This window comes from Ranitomeya variabilis, chromosome 7, assembly GCF_051348905.1.
Source record: "Ranitomeya variabilis isolate aRanVar5 chromosome 7, aRanVar5.hap1, whole genome shotgun sequence".
Taxonomy (NCBI): domain Eukaryota; kingdom Metazoa; phylum Chordata; class Amphibia; order Anura; family Dendrobatidae; genus Ranitomeya; species Ranitomeya variabilis.
In genome coordinates, this window is record NC_135238.1 from 10739830 (window position 1) to 10763114 (window position 23285).

Below are 23285 nucleotides of genomic sequence, written 5' to 3' on the forward strand. Positions count from 1 at the left end.
AAAGAAAAAGTTCAAGTGTCTCTCTCTTCTCTAGGAAAATCCTTTCGCCTCGTGTTTCCATCACTTCCCTCTCTCCCCCACAGAAGAAAGAGGGGTGAGGAGCCCTCCCCTGCGTGCATGTACTACAAGCAGCATGCAGGACATAGGTGAGTACAGGTAACAGTCATCAGATGGATAGATACGGCGGCCGGCCGGAGGGAGAGGCTCTGCAGAGGGTTCTTATCCCTCATGTGGGGGGATGAAGGGTTAAATCGACCCAGCCAGCCTCCTCCATGTGACCGGTGTAGGAAGGAGAGGGTTAATAATACTGTGAAAACCTGCCCGAAAGGTGAGTGCACATGGGAGAATGAAGGTGAGACGTGCTGCAGCCGGTGAGTGAGGGTCTGCAGAGCTTTTAGTAAACAATTAGTGATGTCTCATGACAGGCAGGCCACGGATTGGATGGGGGAGACGTGCTCTGCTGTCTTGTAGCAGATGAAGGGTTAATAGATTGGTGCCCTGCTGCACCAGAGTGAGCGCATCAATAAAACATGCACCTGCTATACATACAGTGACCACCGGAGGTCACCACTGCACCATTAGAGATCGACCAATGAGGACATTGTAATAGCATGCGTCTGCGGTGTAATGTGTTATATGTCTGAAGTGTAATGTGTGCGGTGTTATATGTCTGCGGTGTAATGTGTGCGGTGTTATATGTCTGCGGTGTAATGTGTGCGGTGTTATATGTCTGCAGTGTAATGTGTTATATGTCTGCAGTGTAATGTGTTATATGTCTGCGGTGTAATGTGTTATATGTCTGCGGTGTAATGTGTCTGCAGTGTAATGTGTCTGCAGTGTAATGTGTCTGCAGTGTAATGTGTCTGCAGTGTAATGTGTCTGCAGTGTAATGTGTCTGCAGTGTAATGTGTGCGGTGTTATATGTCTGCGGTGTAATGTGTCTGCAGTGTAATGTGTGCGGTGTTATATGTCTGCGGTGTAATGTGTGTGGTGTAATGTGTGTGGTGTAATGTGTGCGGTGTAATGTGTCTGCAGTGTAATGTGTCTGCAGTGTAATGTGTGCGGTGTAATGTGTTATATGTCTGCGGTGTAATGTGTGCGGTGTAATGTGTCTGCAGTGTAATGTGTGCGGTGTTATATGTCTGCGGTGTAATGTGTGCGGTGTTATATGTCTGCGGTGTAATGTGTGCGGTGTTATATGTCTGCGGTGTAATGTGTTATATGTCTGCGGTGTAATGTGTGCGGTGTTATATGTCTGTAGTGTAATGTGTGCGGTGTTATGTCTGCAGTGTAATGTGTGCGGTGTTATATGTCTGCGGTGTAATGTGTGCAGTGTTACATGTCTGCGGTGTAATGTGTCTGCGGTGTAATGTGTGCATTGTTATATGTCTGCAGTATAATGTGTGCAGTGTTATATGTCTGCGGTGTAATGTGTGCGGTGTTATATGTCTGCAGTGTAATGTGTGCGGTGTTATGTCTGCAGTGTAATGTGTGCGGTGTTATATGTCTGCGGTGTAATGTGTGCAGTGTTACATGTCTGCGGTGTAATGTGTCTGCGGTGTAATGTGTGCATTGTTATATGTCTGCAGTATAATGTGTGCAGTGTTATATGTCTGCGGTGTAATGTGTGCGGTGTAATGTGTGCGGTGTTATATGTCTGCGGTGTAATGTGTGCGGTGTTATATGTCTGCGGTGTAATGTGTGCGGTGTTATATGTCTGCAGTGTAATGTGTGCGGTGTTATATGTCTGCAGTGTAATGTGTTATATGTGTGCGGTGTAATGTGTCTGCGGTGTAATGTGTGCAGTGTTATATGTCTGCGGTATAATGTGTCTGCGGTGTAATGTGTGCGGTGTTATATGTCTGCGGTGTAATGTGTGCGGTGTTATATGTCTGCGGTGTAATGTGTGCGGTGTTATATGTCTGCAGTGTAATGTGTTATATGTGTGCGGTGTAATGTGTCTGCGGTGTAATGTGTGCAGTGTTATATGTCTGCGGTATAATGTGTCTGCGGTGTAATGTGTGCGGTGTAATGTGTGCGGTGTTATATGTCTGCGGTGTAATGTGTGCGGTGTTATATGTCTGCAGTGTAATGTGTTATATGTGTGCGGTGTTATATGTCTGCGGTGTAATGTGTGCGGTGTAATGTGTCTGCGGTGTAATGTATGTGTGGCAGCATTTGTGCGGTGTAATATGTCTGTGGTGTAAGCTGTGAGTTAGAATATTTGAGGTAATATTATATGTGTGGCACAGTGTGCAGGATAATATGTGCAATAAACTGTGCGGTATAATGTGTTTAGCAGGATATTTGCAGTAATGTGTGTGGTGGAGTGTGCAGTATAATGAGACATGTGGTGTGATGTGTGTGGTGGTACATGTGATGTATGTGTGGTGTGACATATGTGTAATGTTTGAAGTGTGTGCGGTGTAATGTGTGATGTATATGTGGCGGTACATGTGATGTATGTGCGGTGTAATGTGCAGTGTGATGTGTGATGTACGTGCGGTGTGATGTATATGTGGCGGTACATGTGATGTATGTGCCGTGTAATGTGCGGTGTAATGTGTGATGTATGTGCGGTGTGATGTATATGTTGCGGCACATGTAATGTGCGGTGTGATGTGTGATGTACGTGCGGTGTGATGTGTGATGTACGTGCGGTGTGACGTATGTGCGGTGTGATGTGTGTGCTTTCTTTCCTGTCGTTATTAGTAGTACAGGACCAGGATTGGCTAGTTGTGTGTATCACGATGAGATGAGGAGACGCGCAGACACTCACAGGAGTCGTTATCCGCTCACACTCACACACTCGCATCCCCTCACACTCCCGGGGTCTCGCTCATTTTCCTGGCTGGTGTCTCTGTGGAAATGTGAAGGATTTTCTATGAAACTTTGGGGTCCCCTCACCCCATGATGTCCGCAGAGGGGAACGGATTGGCACCAGTTCACAAGACTGCAAAAAAAAAGAAAGAACAGAGGTGAAAAGTCATCGTCCACCCCATCCCCAGCAGCTCAGCACAAGGTATCACACATGACAGCATTAGATACAGATGCGTAACACACAGTGCCTTGAAATAGTCGCCATACCCCATGAACTTTTCCACATTTTTCACTCTACACCCACAAACATAGTGGTATTCCCATCTCCACATCTTTATCCCTGACCTGTCTGGTGAGCTCCTTTGTTTTCATCATGCTGTTTGATCTCTAGTGTTCTCACACAAACCTCTGAGGCCTTCACAGAACAGCCTTAGTTATACAGAGAAGGAATCACACCCAGGAGGACACAATGTACTTATTATGTGACTTCTGGGGGCGATTGGTCACTCAGGATGTTATTTAGGGGAATCAGACTACAGGGGGCTGAATATTAACGAACAGAACAATTGTCAGATTTATATTTTTAAAATAATTAGAAAACCCTGTATCATTTCCTTTACACTTCAGAAACACACTACTTTGTTTTGGTGTCACAGAAAATTGCAATAAAATATGTTTAGAGGGGTATTCCCATCTCCAAGATCCTATCCCAGCATCAATCCATCATCCAAAAATGGAAGGCCTGTGGCACAACTGCGAACCTCAGAAGACATGGCCGTCCACCACCTGACGTCACAAACAAGGAGAGCACTAAGTAGAGAAGCAGCCGAGAGGCCCATGGTCACTGGAGGAGCCGCAGATCCACAGCTCAGGGGAGAATCTGTCCACAGGATGACTATTAGTCGTATACTCCACAAATCTGCCCTATATGGAGGAGCAGCAAGAAGAAAGACATTTTTGAAAGCCGTAAGAAGTCCCGTCTGCAGTTTATAAAAAGCCTTGTAGGGGACACAGCGAGGATGTGGAAGAGGGGGCTCCGGTCAGATGAGACGAAAGGAGGACTTTTGGGCTAAAATCAAAACACTAAATGTGGCAGAAAATTAACACCCTAAAAAAACATCATCCCCACCATCACACATGGTAGTAACAGCATCCTGCTGTGGGGAAGCTTTTCCTCAGCAGGGGCAGGGAAGCTGGTCAGAGTTGATAAAAAGATGGATGGAGCTAAATACAGGGCGATGCTGGAAGAAAACCTGTTAGAGGCTGCAGGAGACTTGAGACTGGGGCGTAGGTTCACCTTCCAGCAGGACAATGACTCTAAACCTCCTGCCAGAGCCACAATGGAGGGTTTATATCAGAGCATATTCCTGTGTGTGAACGGCGCAGTCACTGTCCAGACCCAAATTCCAGAGAATCTGTGACAAGACGTGAAAATTACTGATCACAGACGTCTCCATCCAATGTCACTGAACGAGGGGGCAAAAAAGAGGCAAAATGTCACCTCTAGATGTGCTAAGCTGGAGAGACAGGTGGTCAATGTAGTGACTCAGGGGCGGGATACAAATGCACGGAACAATTAAGTTTGTGGATGTAATGTGAAAAAGGTGGTAAAGTTCACGGTATGTGAATACTTCTTCAAGCCACTGTACGTTACATCATGATAAGATTAGCTACCCGGCTCAGCAGGCAGTATCGCACATGCCCGGCTTAGATACAGTATAACATGTTATCCTATTTCTCCTCTAGTACATTAGTTGGGGTATGAGTCGGCGGTGGGCAGGAATCCCCTCTTCCCTCTGGTGTGGACAGCGCCACTTCTCTGCCGCTTTCCTCTCTTCTCCCCGGCTTTTTCCCTGTGGTTCAGCAGGCAGTATCTCACATGCCCAGCTTAGATACAGTATAACATGTTATCCTATTTCTCCTCTAGTACATTAGTTGGGGTATGAGTCGGCGGTGGGCAGGAATCCCCTCTTCCCTCTGGTGTGCACAGCGCCACTTCTCTGCCGCTTTCCTCTCTTCTCCCCGGCTTTTTCCCTGCGGTTCAGCAGGCAGTATCACACATGACCGGCTTAGATACAGTATAACATGTTATCCTATTTCTCCTCTAGTACATTAGTTGGGGTATGAGTCGGCGGTGGGCAGGAATCCCCTCTTCCCTCTGGTGTGGACAGCGCCACTTCTCTGCCGCTTTCCTCTCTTCTCCCCGGCTTTTTCCCTGCGGTTCAGCAGGCAGTATCACACATGACCGGCTTAGATACAGTATAACATGTTATCCCATGTCTCCTCCTCTAGTACATTAGTTGGGGTATGAGTCGGCGGTGGGCAGGAATCCCCTCTTCCCTCTGGTGTGCACAGCGCCACTTCTCTGCTGCTTTCCTCTCTTCTCCCCGGCTTTTACCCTGCGGTTCAGCAGGCAGTATCACACATGACCGGCTTAGATACAGTATAACATGTTATCCCATGTCTCCTCCTCTAGCACATTAGTCGGCGGCGGGCAGGAATCCCCTCTTCCCTCTGGTGTGCACAGCGCCACTTCTGCCGTTTTCCTCTCTTCTCCGCGGCCATTACCGTTTCCCATTTTCCCTTTTTTCATGGCTGCCGCCTGTGTTCACAATGTTACTTCCAAACCACAGAGGATGCAATATGCTCCTAACCCCTTTAGGCCACAGTTCACAGCTGTCTAGACGGAGCCTCGGGTGCCCTCCAGCAGAGCGCGGCCCCCTATCCGCTGCACCGTCAGCTTCCCGGCGATGCCAGTGCAAGGTGCGGAAATCCATAAGGCAGGCTGGCTCGCTGCCCAGGCCAGCGCCACATCCAGAGCCGGCTACATGTAACGTGGGCACCATCTGCCAGGCCCCAAAACAGCCACCACCCAACAGGAAACCAGGGAGGAAGGCAGAGCGCCCTCAGATGAAATATTAACCAGGGAAAAGCACTTAGCGTCCTTAATTCTAGCAAAACAAAACCACACGAATCACGAGCGAACATCCAAATTACTTCCTATAAATCGTCTACAAAGAGTTCTGACTTGTTTTTCACTCCATAGAAGCTTTTGGCTTTCGCTGGCTCGGTATCTCCCTGGACATTGCTGGGTTATCCGAGAACCCCTAACAGGAGGTTTGTAGCTGCTCATCTGTCTATGTGCTGATTTATGACCACAGACCAAGGCTCATAGCATCGTAGAGTTAGGGACGGCCGTCAGTACAGGAGCTCACTGACGGGTCCTCCGTTCACTCTGCAGCCAGCAATGCGCAGAGGTCAAAGAGCCTGGAGAAGCTACACGGAGAAAAATGTGCATTAAAAATATTTGTAGCCTAAAATATAAAAGCATAAAAATAAAGTTGTCCCAATGCGGTTATAGGAAAAAAGTTACAGAACTCCTAATGTACAGCACCATGGAATTAATGGAGCTATATAAATAAATAATAATAATAACTTCTTACTATTCACTTTAATATCCGTCGTCACAGTCATTGCTCCAAAGAAGCGGGGTGGGCAATGACTGTTCCGAAGGGGCCACGTGAGACACCGACTGTTGTGGAGGCCGAACCAAAAGGCTCAAATTGTTTGAACCAATATTAATATTATTCACTAATTATTATTATTATTTTTAATTAAAAAAAAATAATATTGAGCAGAATTAAGTCTGTGACTCGCTGCTGACGGCTGAGATGTAATGATGGGGCTGAGGGCTGATATGTGATGATGGGGCTGAGGGATGATATGTGATGATGGGGCTGAGGGATGATATGTGATGATGGGGCTGAGGGCTGATATGTGATGATGGGGCTGACGGCTGAGATGTAATGATGGGGCTGAGGGCTGATATGTGATGATGGGGCTGAGGGCTGATATGTGATGATGGGGCTGAGGGATGATATGTGATGATGGGGCTGAGGGCTGATATGTGATGATGGGGCTGACGGCTGATATGTGATGATGGGGCTGAGGGCTGATATGTGATGATGGGGCTGAGGGCTGATATGTGATGATGGGGCTGACGGCTGATATGTGATGATGGGGCTGACGGCTGATATGTGATGATGGGGCTGAGGGCTGATATGTGATAATGGGGCTGAGGGATGATATGTGATGATGGGGCTGACGGCTGATATGTGATGATGGGGCTGACAGCTGATATGTGATGATGGGGCTGACGGCTGATATGTGATGATGGGGCTGACGGCTGATATGTGATGATGGGGCTGACGGCTGATATGTGATGATGGGGCTGACGGCTGATATGTGATGATGGGGCTGAGGGATGATATGTGATGATGGGGCTGAGATGTAATGATGGGGCTGAGGGCTGATATGTGATGATGGGGCTGAGGGCTGATATGTGATAATGGGGCTGACGGCTGATATGTGATGATGGGGCTTATTGTAACTGGTGTTCTTATCTGTAGTACCACAATATAATTTGCTATTGTAAATCTGTAGCAGCAAATCACAACCTTATAATATACTGCTTATCATAAAGTTCATTATGCATCATGTGCTCCTGTCATTCCGCCCCAGTGTAATGATCAGCAGCCCCTCAAACACCCCCCGACACACACACTATGATGCCCCCAATAACCCCACACACACACGTCCCACAGCCCCCCAAACAGTATGATCCACAATAGCCCTCCTATACACACCATATAAAGAACCCACAGCCCCCCAACCCATATGACCCCCCACAGTATGATGACCCACACAAGATGATGTCACAACAACCCCTCAAACTGTATGATCGCCATCCACATAGTAGGATTCCTCTACAGACCCCCGTTTGATGGCCCCACAGTACTCTACATAGCATTATTTCCTGACAGCCCCCAAACTCCAATATGGTCTCCTGAGCTTCTCACCCTAAATATAATGGCCACATTATAAAGCCCCCCCACATAGTATGATGTCCTGACAGCCCCCCACATAGTATGATGTCCTGACAGCCCCCCACATAGTATGATGTCCTGACAGCCCCCCACATAGTATGATGTCCTGACAGCCCCCACATAGTATGATGTCCTGACAGCCCCCACATAGTATGATGTCCTGACAGCCCCCACATAGTATGATGTCCTGACAGCCCCCACATAGTATGATGTCCTGACAGCCCCCACATAGTATGATGTCCTGACAGCCCCCCACATAGTATGATGTCCTGACAGCCCCCCACATAGTATGATCCACCACAGCCCTCCCACATAGTATGATGTCCTGACAGCCCCCACATAGTATGATGTCCTGACAGCCCCCACATAGTATGATGTCCTGACAGCCCCCACATAGTATGATGTCCTGACAGCCCCCACATAGTATGATGTCCTCACAGCCCCCACATAGTATGATGTCCTGACAGCCCTCCCACACTCACCATATGACCCCTCAGCCTCCCAATCCATGACTTCCCACCGCTCGGCCTACCCAGCCCCCCAAAGTATACAACAGCCAGCCACAAGGTGCGATTCCTTCACAGCCCCCCACATAGTGTCATGTCCTGAAATCCCCTCAAATGTCTGATGCCTGTACAGCCCTCTCCCGCACACACAATATGATGCCCCCACAGAATCCCACCCAGATATGCCTTCCCTGGCCCCGTTCCCCCAGCGCTCTGCTCCGGACCGCACTGTGTGTGGACTGAGGCTCCGCACAGCGGTGGGCACCATCGAGTTACCTCATGATGCTGCTCAGACTCGGACGCACCGGCTCAATGGTGGATCGGGGGAGGGGGTCGTCTCCCTTTATCATTATTGGTGAAATAGAAATGCCGGGTGGGGATGATGGCGGTGCCGCTCGGCACCGGGCTGTCCCAGCTCACTGGCGAACAACACTTTTCAGCCCTTTTGGCTGCCCGCCTCCGCGGGTCAGACAGGGAAACCAGACCATTCCCATGAGCGGTGGCACCTCAGCGGTTCTGGATTCATCCTGTGGACACGTGATGTATTTTATCTACAGGACAACCTCATTTAATTCAAAAGAAAAAGAAATGTCACCATGTACAGAGCCGTAGAGAAGGAAATATACAACCACAGAGATACCGGCGGCCATTACTGACGAGAGGATGAGATGAGACCAGAAAAGCAGAAGAGGCCTCGAAAGATTGAATGGAAACCCGAGAGATTGATGGAAAGTGAAATTACAAGAGAGCGAGTGCTGTGCGTCTGTCTGTCACGCTTCACCGGATCCTGCCACTGGCAGCCAACCCGCCGCCGCGCTCCACTGGAGCCCTGACATGGCACGACTAGGAGGGGGCCCGATTACTGGGGAGACACGGCGGCCTCTGTCATGTCCGTCAGCATCTATCCATTAATAGCTAACATATATTTATCCATCTAACCATTAAACTGTAAAGCGCTGCAGAATATGTTGGCGCTATATAAATAAATATTATTATTTACAACTGTATATTTCCTATCTATCCATCTAGCTTATACTTCTCTACACCTCTTTCTAAATTATTCTGCAAATTGGATGTAAGTGTCATCAAGATGTAGTCTTCTGCTTTTCCCATAACCTGTAGGATTTATGTCTCAGGGTCTTTGGATCGGTAAAATCAATCTCAGATCCCTGTGATAATTACTTGCCAAGTGAGGCCCAATGAAAGGAAAACTCCTTAAGAAGAACATTCGCCATTGTTAAGCTGCCACAAGTTTCAAGCAATATGGGAAAGAAAAGGGATCTCTGCTGTCAAAAAGCGTCACATAATGCAATGCCTTGGACGAAATATGAAAACTTTAGCTATTTCATGAAAACTTAAGCGTGATCATCGCACTGTGACGAGATTTGTGGCCGATGCAGTGCACAGACAGGTTCGTGCTAATAAAGGCATAATGAGGAAGGTTCCTGCAGATAAAGGCATAGTGAGGAAGGTTTCTGCAGACAGATTTTTCAGATTAAGAGAGCAGCTGCTAAAATACCATTACAAAGCAGCAAACAGGTATGTGAAGCTGCTGGAGTCCTGTGAATCTTGAGGTATAGGATCCTCCAGATGCTGCAGTTGGGCATAATCCTACTCGGCCACCCCTAAACAGAACTCACAAGCAGAAACGGGTGCAGTGGCCTTGACATACATGAAGATGGATTGTAAACCAGCCATGTTTACTGATGATGCGGTGTAACTCTGGATGGTTGGTGGACAGCCACCAAGTCCCAACAAGGAGGTGGCGGAATCATAGGAAGAGAGCTGGTAGGTCCTTTAGGGTGCCTGCAGGTGTGAAAATGACCTTGGCAAAGTATAAGAAGTTTCTGACTGAACACTTTCTTCTATGGTACAAAAAGAAGAACAGCGCCGTCCGTAGCAAAATCATCCCATGCTGACAATGCACCATCTCCTGCTGCAAAGGAAACCTCCGAGTCATTGGCTACTATGGGCATAAAAGCAGAGAGACTCAGAGCGACCACCACCCTCCCCTGACCTCAGACCTATTGAGAACCTTTAGAGTGTCCTTAAGCAAATGATCTATGAGGGTGGAAGGCCGATCACATCAGAACAGCAGCTCTGGGACATCCAGCAAAGAAATCCAAGCAGAAAGTCTCCAAAAACTCACAAGTTCAAGAATTGTGACATCACAGAAGGCTCCGATGTCACGTCACGTGGCCCGTGAAGATGGTTTGTGATTGGAAAATCTTTTGATTTCAATAAATGTGACGTTTTAATTCCACAAATAACCATTGTCCGTTCTTTACAACTCATGCAATGTTAGGAAACGCTGAGGTGGTGACTGCCTTCACGTTTGGACGAGTTCCTCCCATCGTCTATGTCCACGTGGATCTTTTTACTAAGATCTCAGAGCAGAAACTAGAAGTCTATGAGGTGTTTTGGAATTTGCAGGAGGATTTTGAGAGTTTCCTCTCAGTTTCTGCTCCAAAAACTCCTTGAAAAACTATTTGTGCCCACAGCCTTATGCAGTTTTTGATTAGTGCTGGATCCTACCTGCCCGTTACATTTGTAGACTTTTGCGATATGGTAGGATTGCATCAAGGAACGTCGCCCTTGTGACCGGTGAGTGCACGAATAGATCAATTTGTTCTCTAAGTTCCTCAATATGGTGAGTATCACATCTATCGTTATTCTGTGTAACTCGCGTGTAATATCTATTCGTCCGATGGCTGAGTATCTATCTCATATATATAGTGTAGGCCTCTCCGCTGATATGTTACGGTTATGTACCTGGTCGGAAACCTCACCTGAAGCGTCTGAACATGCACCGCAGGTCCACATACAAGGCTCATGTACCTCTTATGACATTGACCAGTGCCCTGTTGGTGTTTTATGTGAGTAAACGCTGGTGGTGGATTCTCTTTAAATCTGGAGACTTACTTCCAAAGTTGATGACACAGGACACAGTGATGATCAGGAGTCCACCCACCAACGCCACAATGCTCAACAGCTTGGCCACACGTCCCAGTCTGAGAGCCCCGTCCACATCACCTTGTTGGAGGCTGTTACGGGACTGTGGTAAAGGGAACAAGTACAATTAGTAATAGTCCTATCTCATTTATCCTTTTACACCATCATCTATTACTCTTCTCCATCATGTCCCCCATCATCCTTTCATTCACCTTTCTCCACCACTTAGGCATAATCTCCTACAAAACCTTCCTCCATCATCACTGCTCATCCATACACCTCCACCTTTCTCCACCATCTTGGCATAACATCCTACATGACCTATGTCTGTCATCACCCACCATACATTCACGCACCTTTCTTCACTACCTGGGAACAACGTCCTACATGACCAACCTCCATCATCACGCATCATCCTTCCATGCACCTCCACCTTTCTCCACGACCTTGGCACAATGATCTACGTCTATCATCACCCACTATACATTCATGCACCTTTGTCCACTACCTGGGAACAATGTCCTACATGACCTAGTTTCATTATCACCCACCATAAATCCATGCATCTTTCTCCACTACCTGGAAACAACATCCTACATGACCTACCTCCATCATCACATATCATTCTACCATGTATCTTTCTCCACTAGCTGGGAACAACGTCCTACATGACCTACCTCCTTCATCACCCATCATCCTTCTCAGCACCTCCACTTTTCTCCACCACCTTGGCACAACATCCTACATGACGTACCTTCATCATCACCCATCATCCTTCCATGCACCTCCAGCTTTCTCCACCATCTTGCACAACTTCCTACATGACCTAGCTCCATCATCCTTCTCTGCACCTCCACTTTTCTTGGCATCCTTGGCACAACGACCTACGTCTATCATTACCCACCATACATTCATGCACCTTTGTCCACTACCTGGGAACAATGTCCTACATGACCTAGTTCCATCATCACCCACCATAAATTCATGCATCTTTCTCCACTACCTGGAAACAACGTCCTACATGACCTACCTCCATCATCACCCACCACACATTCATGCACCTTTCTCCATTACCTGGAAATGACGTCTTAAATGAACTACCTCCATCATCACCCATCATCCTTCTATGCACATCCAGCTTTCTCCACCACCTTGGCACAACGTCCTACATGACCTACCTCCATCATCACCCATCATCCTTCTATGCACATCCAGCTTTCTCCACCACCTTGGCACAACGTCCTACATGACCTACCTCCATCACCCATCATCCTTCCATGCACATCCAGCTTTCTCCACCTTGGCACAACGTCCTATGTGACCTACCTCCATCATCACCCATCATCCTTCTCTGCACATCCAGCTTTCTCCACCACCTTGGCACAACGTCCTACATGACCTACCTCCATCACCCATCATCCTTCCATGCACATCCAGCTTTCTCCACCTTGGCACAACGTCCTATGTGACCTACCTCCATCATCACCCATCATCCTTCTCTGCACCTCCACTTTTCTTTACCACCTTGGCACGTCCTACATGACCTATGTCTATCATCACCCACCATACATTCATGCAACTTTCTCCACTACCTGGGAACAACGTCCTACATTATCTAGCTCCATCATCACCCATCATCCCTCTGCATATGCCAAGCTTTATCATTCTTCACTTTGTCATCTCTAGCCATAGATCACCCTACGTCATTCACCACCTTCCATCATTTCCCCCTCCGTCCATCCCGGCACATCATTATCCCTCACTGGTCGCTCCTCCATCTTGTCATCACCTTTTCGTTCTTCCGCATCCACCTGTTTACAGCCCTCGTTATCCATCTCTGACTGTCTTCTCCCAGCCCAGTTCCGGCACTGAACATCCCACCACTATCCGTCTACTTTCCGGACATGCTGCTATATTCCTGCCTCTCTTGATCGTTCTTATTTCTTGCAGCCCCTCGTCACCTTCCTCTGTAATTTCCTACCCTCACATGAGGAGCAGATGAAGTGTCCCCCACTGCGGTGCGTTTGGCTTGTATTCCTACCCCCGGCCTGGAATCATCTGCTAATATTCATCGCTTTCACTTTATTTCAATCCATCTCACTTAACAAGCCGGTTGTAGAAATCTGCATTGATCTCCTGCACTAAGTGAGAGTTCCTTCCTCTTGATGTGTCATGTTTAGAAAGACTTCTCCATCTTACTCCTGCTGGAATGAACGTCTGAGATTTCATCTCTCCCTATTTTCCCTTTCTCTTCGGTTTGGCCGAGTGTTTTATGACCTGTTCTACTTTCCCATCCATCTCCTGTCTACGATGCGCTGTGTCAGGCGTAATTCATTCTCTGCCAGTCTCTATGCACAACTGAAGCTTACACCCAACGACAATAACCGTGCAACATGCAACACGTCTGTAAGTAATGAATTAAGGAACATAACCAAAAACTACTTGAAAGCCATGGGCAGCTTACGCCATACTTGCCGACCATCTACGCACCCATCCCCAGGTGCATCTCCTATACCTCTGGCACGTTCCATGGGAAGATGACTAAACTCATGCGTTGTGTAGAGATGGAGACAGCAGACAAGAGCCAAATATGATGTAAAAAGACCAGTGCACACATGCTCCATGTCCACAATACTTACCATGATCGAATACACAAAGCCCACTATGTTGACTGGCCACATAGGGCAAAAACAGGACAGGATGGCAATGACGAGATAGTCCTTTGGCTTTTCTGGCTCAATGCCGCTGGCAGTGGCAGTAGACCCTTGTCGGCAGAGGCTTGGCCGGGGCGAGTTGGATGTGGCTTGAGCCAGCCGTCCTTCTGAACCAGTCAGGCTGGGGGCTCGAGGTCCTCCGTTGGCTGCCGGCTGGGCCTTCAAGTCATTGAGCGATGAAGCTTTGGATTGGATGGTCACTGATGGTTCCACTTCAGATCCAGCAGCCTCCTGAGCAGGCTCTGGTTCCTCTACCACCACCACAGTGGTAGAACATACTGGCTCCGAAGGCTCCGCCGGGGTAGTCTCCACCTCAGGTGGAGGCCCCGTATCTGCAGGAGGTGTTGCCATGGGTAAAGGAGCCAGTGGAGAAGGTTGAAAAGAAGGGATAAAAATGGGCCCAGAAGAGAGACGTCAAGAAGGAAAGCAAGAGCGGAATTCTAAAAGGTAGGAAGAGATAGAAGAGTCATATTCGGGGCAGGTGAGCATGCAGATGTTAGCTATTATCAGGGACATTGGGCACAAAAGCCAAGAAGACCACCTGATCCCTAACATACAATGCGCGGGGACCATTCTCTACATGCTATCATGTTATTTACCTTTATTATACCATGTACGCGTAATATAACTTCTACTGTTATCCAGGACTCCTCTCATTGCACCAAAGAAGCTCTCTGCAACGCCTATAACTCCTCCTACTCCTCATCATTACCACTTATCAGAGACGATTGTGATAACTCTTCCTTTTATTTTCGATCCCCTCCTACTATTCTTTATAAGTGCTCCCATTATAGAAGCTCTACATATCTCCACTTATTGATTCTCTTAACTCCTCCCACTAGACTTTATAACCCCTCCTATTCCTGATCACTCCTCCTACTAGTCTTTATAACCCCTCCTATTCCTGATCACTCCTCCTACTAGTCTTTATAACCCCTCCTATTTCTGATCACTCCTCCCACTAGTCTTTTTAACCCCTCCTATTTCTGATCACTCCTCCCACTAGTCTTTATAGCCCCTCCTATTTCTGATCATTCCTCCCACTAGTCTTTATAACCCCTCCTATTCCTGATCACTCCTCCTACTAGTCTTTATAACCCCTCCTATTCCTGATCACTCCTCCCACTAGTCTTTATAACCCCTCCTATTCCTGATCACTCCTCCCACTAGTCTTTATAACCCCTCCTATTTCTGATCACTCCTCCCACTAGTCTTTATAACCCCTCCTATTTCTGATCACTCCTCCCACTAGTCTTTATAACCCCTCTTAGTCCTGATTACTCCTCCCACTAGTCTTTATAACCCCTCCTATTTCTGATCACTCCTCCCACTAGTCTTTATAACCCCTCTTAGTCCTGATCACTCCTCCCACTAGTCTTTATAACCCCTCCTATTCCTGATTACTCCTCCCACAAGTCTTTATAACCCCTATTTCTGATCACTCCTCCCACTAGTCTTTATAACCCCTCCTATTTCTGATCACTCCTCCCACTAGTCTATAACTCCTCCTATTATTTCAGATTCTTCCTCTTTCTATACCTCTTCCAATTACAATAAGAATCTTCTGCATACTATTCTTATTATTGTTACATATCAAAAAAAATACCACCGTACCCGTGCTTTCCATAGCTCAGCACCACCCTACATCTCCTCTCTGGTCTCAGTCTACCACCCTACCCGTGCCCTCCGCTCCGCTAATGACCTCAGGTTAGCATCCTCAATAATCAGAACCTCCCACTCCCGTCTCCAAGACTTTACACGTGCTGCGCCGATTCTTTGGAATGCACTACCCAGGTTAATACGATTAATCCCCAATCCCCACAGTTTTAAGCGTGCACTAAAAACTCATTTATTCAGACTGGCCTACCGCCTCAACGCATTAACCTAACTATCCCTGTGTGGCCCATTCAAAAAAAACTAACAACATAATCAGGTTACTCCATGTTCTCATACACTTTATGCAGTTAATAGCCTCTGTGTCTGTACTGCTACATACTTAGGCTGATAACTGGTTCATGCAGCTTTACATGAACACCCGAGCCTTACACTATGGCTGGTCCAAATAACTAAAGCAATTGTTACATCCACCTCTCGTGTCTCCCCTTTTCCTCATAGATTGTAAGCTTGCGAGCAGCAGGGCCCTCATTCCTCCTGGTATCTGTTGTGAACTGTGATTTCTGTTATGCTGTAATGTCTATTGTCTGTATAAGTCCCCTCTATAAGTTGTAAAGCGCTGCGGAATATGTTGGCGCTATATAAATAAAATTATTATTATTACTACACACTGTGCACATACACAATACAGTACAAACCTGACATTCCCTATACATACTGGACACATACACACAATACAGTACTCACCTGACCGCCTATACACACTGTACACATACACAGTACTGTACACACCTGACACCCTCTATACACAGTGTACACATACACAGTACTGTACACACCTGACACCCTCTATACACAGTGTACACATACACAGTACTGGACACACCTGACACCCTCTATACACAGTGTACACATACACAGTACTGTACACACCTGACACCCTCTATACACAGTGTACACATACACAGTACTGTACACACCTGACACCCTCTATACACACTGGACACATACACAGTACTGTACACACCTGACACCCTCTATACACACTGGACACATACACAGTACTGTACACACCTGACACCCTCTATACACACTGGACACATACACAGTACTGTACACACCTGACACCCTCTATACACACTGGACACATACACAGTACTGTACACACCTGACACCCTCTATACACACTGGACACATACACAGTACTGTACACACCTGACACCCTCTATACACAGTGTACACATACACAGTACTGGACACACCTGACACCCTCTATACACAGTGTACACATACACAGTACTGTACACACCTGACACCCTCTATACACACTGTACACATACACAGTACTGTACACACCTGACACCCTCTATACACACTGGACACATACACAGTACTGTACACACCTGACACCCTCTATACACACTGGACACATACACAGTACTGTACACACCTGACACCCTCTATACACAGTGTACACATACACAGTACTGGACACACCTGACACCCTCTATACACACTGTACACATACACAGTACTGTACACACCTGACACCCTCTATACACAGTGTACACATACACAGTACTGTACACACCTGACACCCTCTATACACACTGGACACATACACAGTACTGTACACACCTGACACCCTCTATACACAGTGTACACATACACAGTACTGTACACACCTGACACCCTCTATACACAGTGTACACATACACAGTACTGTACACACCTGACACCCTCTATACACAGTGTACACATACACAGTACTGTACACACCTGACACCCTCTATACACACTGGACACATACACAGTACTGTACACACCTGACACCCTCTATACACACTGGACACATACACAGTACTGTACACACCTGACACCCTCTATACACAGTGTACACATACACAGTACTGTACACACCTGACACCCTCTATACACAGTGTACACATACACAGTACTGTACACACCTGACACCCTCTATACACACTGGACACATACACAGTACTGTACACACCTGACACCCTCTATACACACTGGACACATACACAGTACTGTACACACCTGACACCCTCTATACACAGTGTACACATACACAGTACTGGACACACCTGACACCCTCTATACACAGTGTACACATACACAGTACTGTACACACCTGACACCCTCTATACACAGTGTACACATACACAGTACTGTACACACCTGACACCCTCTATACACAGTGTACACATACACAGTACTGTACACACCTGACACCCTCTATACACAGTGTACACATACACAGTACTGTACACACCTGACACCCTCTATACACACTGGACACATACACAGTACTGTACACACCTGACACCCTCTATACACAGTGTACACATACACAGTACTGTACACACCTGACACCCTCTATACACAGTGTACACATACACAGTACTGTACACACCTGACACCCTCTATACACAGTGTACACATACACAGTACTGTACACACCTGACACCCTCTATACACACTGGACACATACACAGTACTGTACACACCTGACACCCTCTATACACAGTGTACACATACACAGTACTGTACACACCTGACACCCTCTATACACAGTGTACACATACACAGTACTGTACACACCTGACACCCTCTATACACAGTGTACACATACACAGTACTGTACACACCTGACACCCTCTATACACAGTGTACACATACACAGTACTGTACACACCTGACACCCTCTATACACACTGGACACATACACAGTACTGTACACACCTGACACCCTCTATACACAGTGTACACATACACAGTACTGTACACACCTGACACCCTCTATACACAGTGTACACATACACAGTACTGTACACACCTGACACCCTCTATACACAGTGTACACATACACAGTACTGTACACACCTGACACCCTCTATACACACTGTACACATACACAGTACTGTACACACCTGACACCCTCTATACACACTGGACACATACACAGTACTGTACACACCTGACACCCTCTATACACACTGGACACATACACAGTACTGTACACACCTGACACCCTCTATACACACTGGACACATACACAGTACTGTACACACCTGACACCCTCTATACACACTGGACACATACACAGTACTGTACACACCTGACACCCTCTATACACACTGGACACATACACAGTACTGTACACATCTGACACCCTCTATACACAGTGTACACATACACAGTACTGTACACACCTGACACCCTCTATACACAGTGTACACATACACAGTACTGTACACACCTGACACCCTCTATACACACTGGACACCTGACACCCTCTATACACACTGGACACATACACAGTACTGTACACACCTGACACCCTCTATACACACTGTACACATACACAGTACTGTACACACCTGACACCCTCTATACACAGTGTACACATACACAGTACTGTACGCACCTGACACCCTCTATACACACTGGACACATACACAGTACTGTACACACCTGACACCCTCTATACACACTGTACACATACACAGTACTGTACACACCTGACACCCTCTATACACAGTGTACACATACACAGTACTGGACACACCTGACACCCTCTATACACAGTGTACACATACACAGTACTGTACACACCTGACACCCTCTATACACAGTGTACACATACACAGTACTGGACACACCTGACACCCTCTATACACACTGGACACATACACAGTACTGTACACACCTGACACCCTCTATACACACTGGACACATACACAGTACTGTACACACCTGACACCCTCTATACACACTGGACACCTGACACCCTCTATACACACTGGACACATACACAGTACTGTACACACCTGACACCCTCTATACACACTGTACACATACACAGTACTGTACACACCTGACACCCTCTATACACACTGGACACATACACAGTACTGTACACACCTGACACCCTCTATACACACTGGACACATACACAGTACTGTACACACCTGACACCCTCTATACACACTGGACACATACACAGTACTGTACACACCTGACACCCTCTATACACACTGTACACATACACAGTACTGTACACACCTGACACCCTCTATACACAGTGTACACATACACAGTACTGGACACACCTGACACCCTCTATACACAGTGTACACATACACAGTACTGTACACACCTGACACCCTCTATACACAGTGTACACATACACAGTACTGTACACACCTGACACCCTCTATACACACTGGACACATACACAGTACTGTACACACCTGACACCCTCTATACACACTGGACACATACACAGTACTGTACACACCTGACACCCTCTATACACACTGGACACATACACAGTACTGTACACACCTGACACCCTCTATACACAGTGTACACATACACAGTACTGTACACACCTGACACCCTCTATACACAGTGTACACATACACAGTACTGTACACACCTGACACCCTCTATACACACTGGACACATACACAGTACTGTACGCACCTGACACCCTCTATACACACTGGACACATACACAGTACTGTACACACCTGACACCCTCTATACACAGTGTACACATACACAGTACTGTACACACCTGACACCCTCTATACACAGTGTACACATACACAGTACTGTACACACCTGACACCCTCTATACACAGTGTACACATACACAGTACTGTACACACCTGACACCCTCTATACACACTGTACACATACACAGTACTGTACACACCTGACACCCTCTATACACAGTGTACACATACACAGTACTGGACACACCTGACACCCTCTATACACAGTGTACACATACACAGTACTGGACACACCTGACACCCTCTATACACACTGGACACATACACAGTACTGTACACACCTGACACCCTCTATACACACTGGACACATACACAGTACTGTACACACCTGACACCCTCTATACACAGTGTACACATACACAGTACTGGACACACCTGACACCCTCTATACACACTGGACACATACACAGTACTGTACACACCTGACACCCTCTATACACACTGGACACATACACAGTACTGTACACACCTGACACCCTCTATACACACTGGACACATACACAGTACTGTACACACCTGACACCCTCTATACACACTGGACACATACACAGTACTGTACACACCTGACACCCTCTATACACAGTGTACACATACACAGTACTGTACACACCTGACACCCTCTATACACAGTGTACACATACACAGTACTGTACACACCTGACACCCTCTATACACACTGGACACATACACAGTACTGTACGCACCTGACACCCTCTATACACACTGGACACATACACAGTACTGTACACACCTGACACCCTCTATACACAGTGTACACATACACAGTACTGTACACACCTGACACCCTCTATACACAGTGTACACATACACAGTACTGTACACACCTGACACCCTCTATACACAGTGTACACATACACAGTACTGTACACACCTGACACCCTCTATACACAGTGTACACATACACAGTACTGTACACATCACACTAGAGCAACTACGAATAAGTAGTTGACACAATGAAGCTCACCAGTAAATAAATCATTTAAAATTTAACCTTTATTAGAAACACATAAAAGATCCATATAACCACTGAAATTTTTTACCACGAACAAAAACCCTGAATCAGAGGGGAACATCCACAGTACTGTACACACCTGACACCCTCTATACACACTGGACACATACACAGTACTGTACACACCTGACACCCTCTATACACACTGGACACATACACAGTACTGTACACACCTGACACCCTCTATATACACTGTACACATACACAGTACTGTACACACCTGACACCCTCTATACACACTGGACACTGACAACTGACACCGCCTATATACACTGGATACAACACAATACTGTATACACCTGACTCCCCTTTACATACTGTACACATACAAAATGCTATACACACCTGACACCCCCTATACACACAATATCATACTCACCTGACACCACCGTTACACACTGCATATACACAATACTGTACTCTTCTGGCATCCCCTATATATACCGGACACAAACACAATACAGTACACACCCGACACCCTCTATACACAATGTGCACATACAATACTGTACACATACACAATACAGTACACACCCGACACCCTCTATACACAATGTACACACACAATACAGTACACACCCGACACCCTTTATACACATACAATACTGTACACACACAACACTGTACACACCTGACTCCTCTTACATACAATACACACCCGTCAGCACTATGCGCACACATACACCACGCTGATGCTGTTCCCACATGCAGCTGACACACAATCTACAGCAGACAGCCGCTGTGCTCCGCCACATGGTGAACCCGCACTGTCTCCTCTCTGCAGCTTCTGGACCTATTAGATGTGAATGTAGATGAGATGCAGGAAATTGGGAAGGGGAGGGGGGAGGTGGAGATGCAGAGCCAAGTCAGCGCTTCACCTGGACAAGGGATGAATGAGAAGTTAACTGTGTGTGTGCCGGCTGCCCTATGTTACACACACCCTCCATGTGTCAGGTGTGCGCTGCCTGTGTACATGTGTGCCCCTCCGTGCCTACGCAGCATGTGTTTGGGCTGTTGTATAGTGAGCACATCACTCCTCAGCCTTTCCTCCTCCTCCCCCCAGGCTTCCCCATCCTAATAGCAGTACCAGTATATAATGAGACATTGATATATTGCCTCCTACCATCCCTGCACCCAAAAATCACATAACTGTGAGCGTGAAACATACAGCAGGGCTCACACCTGCACATGCCATGCACCCTGCCCGCATCCCTCCACCATCTGCAGCAGAGCCAGAAATGCCCAGCGATGCTGCTGCCCCTCCCGACACACCTAGATGGGAGCATCTCACCTCCTCTCTTTCCTTCTGTCCTCTCTCCAGCAGTCTCCTGGGGTTAGTTAGGGAAAATGGGGGGGACACAGGACACTAAACCTCACAGGTCAACCCTAGAGGGGTCCGATACCCACCCACCCCCCGACACAAAGCTAAGCAGCGTGTGTCTGGTTGTGAGGATACTGTGTCTGTGTCTCTCTCCCCCTCCCACTTTCTCTCCTTTCCCCCTCTTTCTGTCTCCCTCCCACTTTCACTCCATCTCGCTGTCTTGTAGTAGCTGTAAGGATGCTCAGACTCGCAGCACCTCCCTGGTGCTAACCCTAACACATCCCCTGCCCAGCACTGGCGCCCTTGTGCTAATCCTCACAGCCCCAATGCACCCCTGGGCTCCCTGCATCACTATGCTCTCTGCACCCCTGTGCTCCCTGCACCCCTATGCTGCATGCACCCCTGAGCTCCCTGCATCGATGAGCTCCCTGCACCCCTATGCTCCCGTCACCCCTGAGCTCACTGCACCACTGAGCTCCCTGCACCCCCCTGCTCCCTGAACCCTAGTGCTCTCTGCACCCGTGTTCCCTGCATCCCTATGCTCCCTGCACCCCTGTGCTCCCTGCACCCCTATGCTGCATGCACCCCTGGGCTCCCTGCATCCCTGAGCTCCCTACACCCCTGAGCTCTCTGAACCCTAGTGCTCTCTGCACCCCTGAGCTCACTGCAGCCTAATATTAGTAATAGGACTCGCAAGCGAGAGTACCCTTGACGCTGGGTTGAGAGCTTATCTATTTTAGCCAAAATATTAACCAATACCTCATTTAATGTATTTATCATATGCATTAATTTTTTTTTATCTTTTATTGCACTTTTTATAATTTTTTGCAGG

At 47.3% G+C, this 23285-nt stretch overlaps 1 protein-coding gene across 1 annotated transcript; it reads right to left on the bottom strand.

Moving 5' to 3' along the window:
• Positions 1–1048: 1048 nt before the first annotated feature.
• Positions 1049–22620, bottom strand: PRRT2 (proline rich transmembrane protein 2). The gene is made up of 4 exons (XM_077273958.1): positions 22424–22620; positions 13804–14318; positions 11135–11267; positions 1049–2953 (listed from the first exon to the last, which is right to left on the bottom strand). Exons 2-4 carry the CDS (start codon positions 14227–14229, stop codon positions 2946–2948), a joined length of 567 nt encoding a protein of 188 aa, XP_077130073.1. The 5' UTR covers positions 14230–14318; positions 22424–22620; the 3' UTR covers positions 1049–2945.
• Positions 22621–23285: the final 665 nt, after the last annotated feature.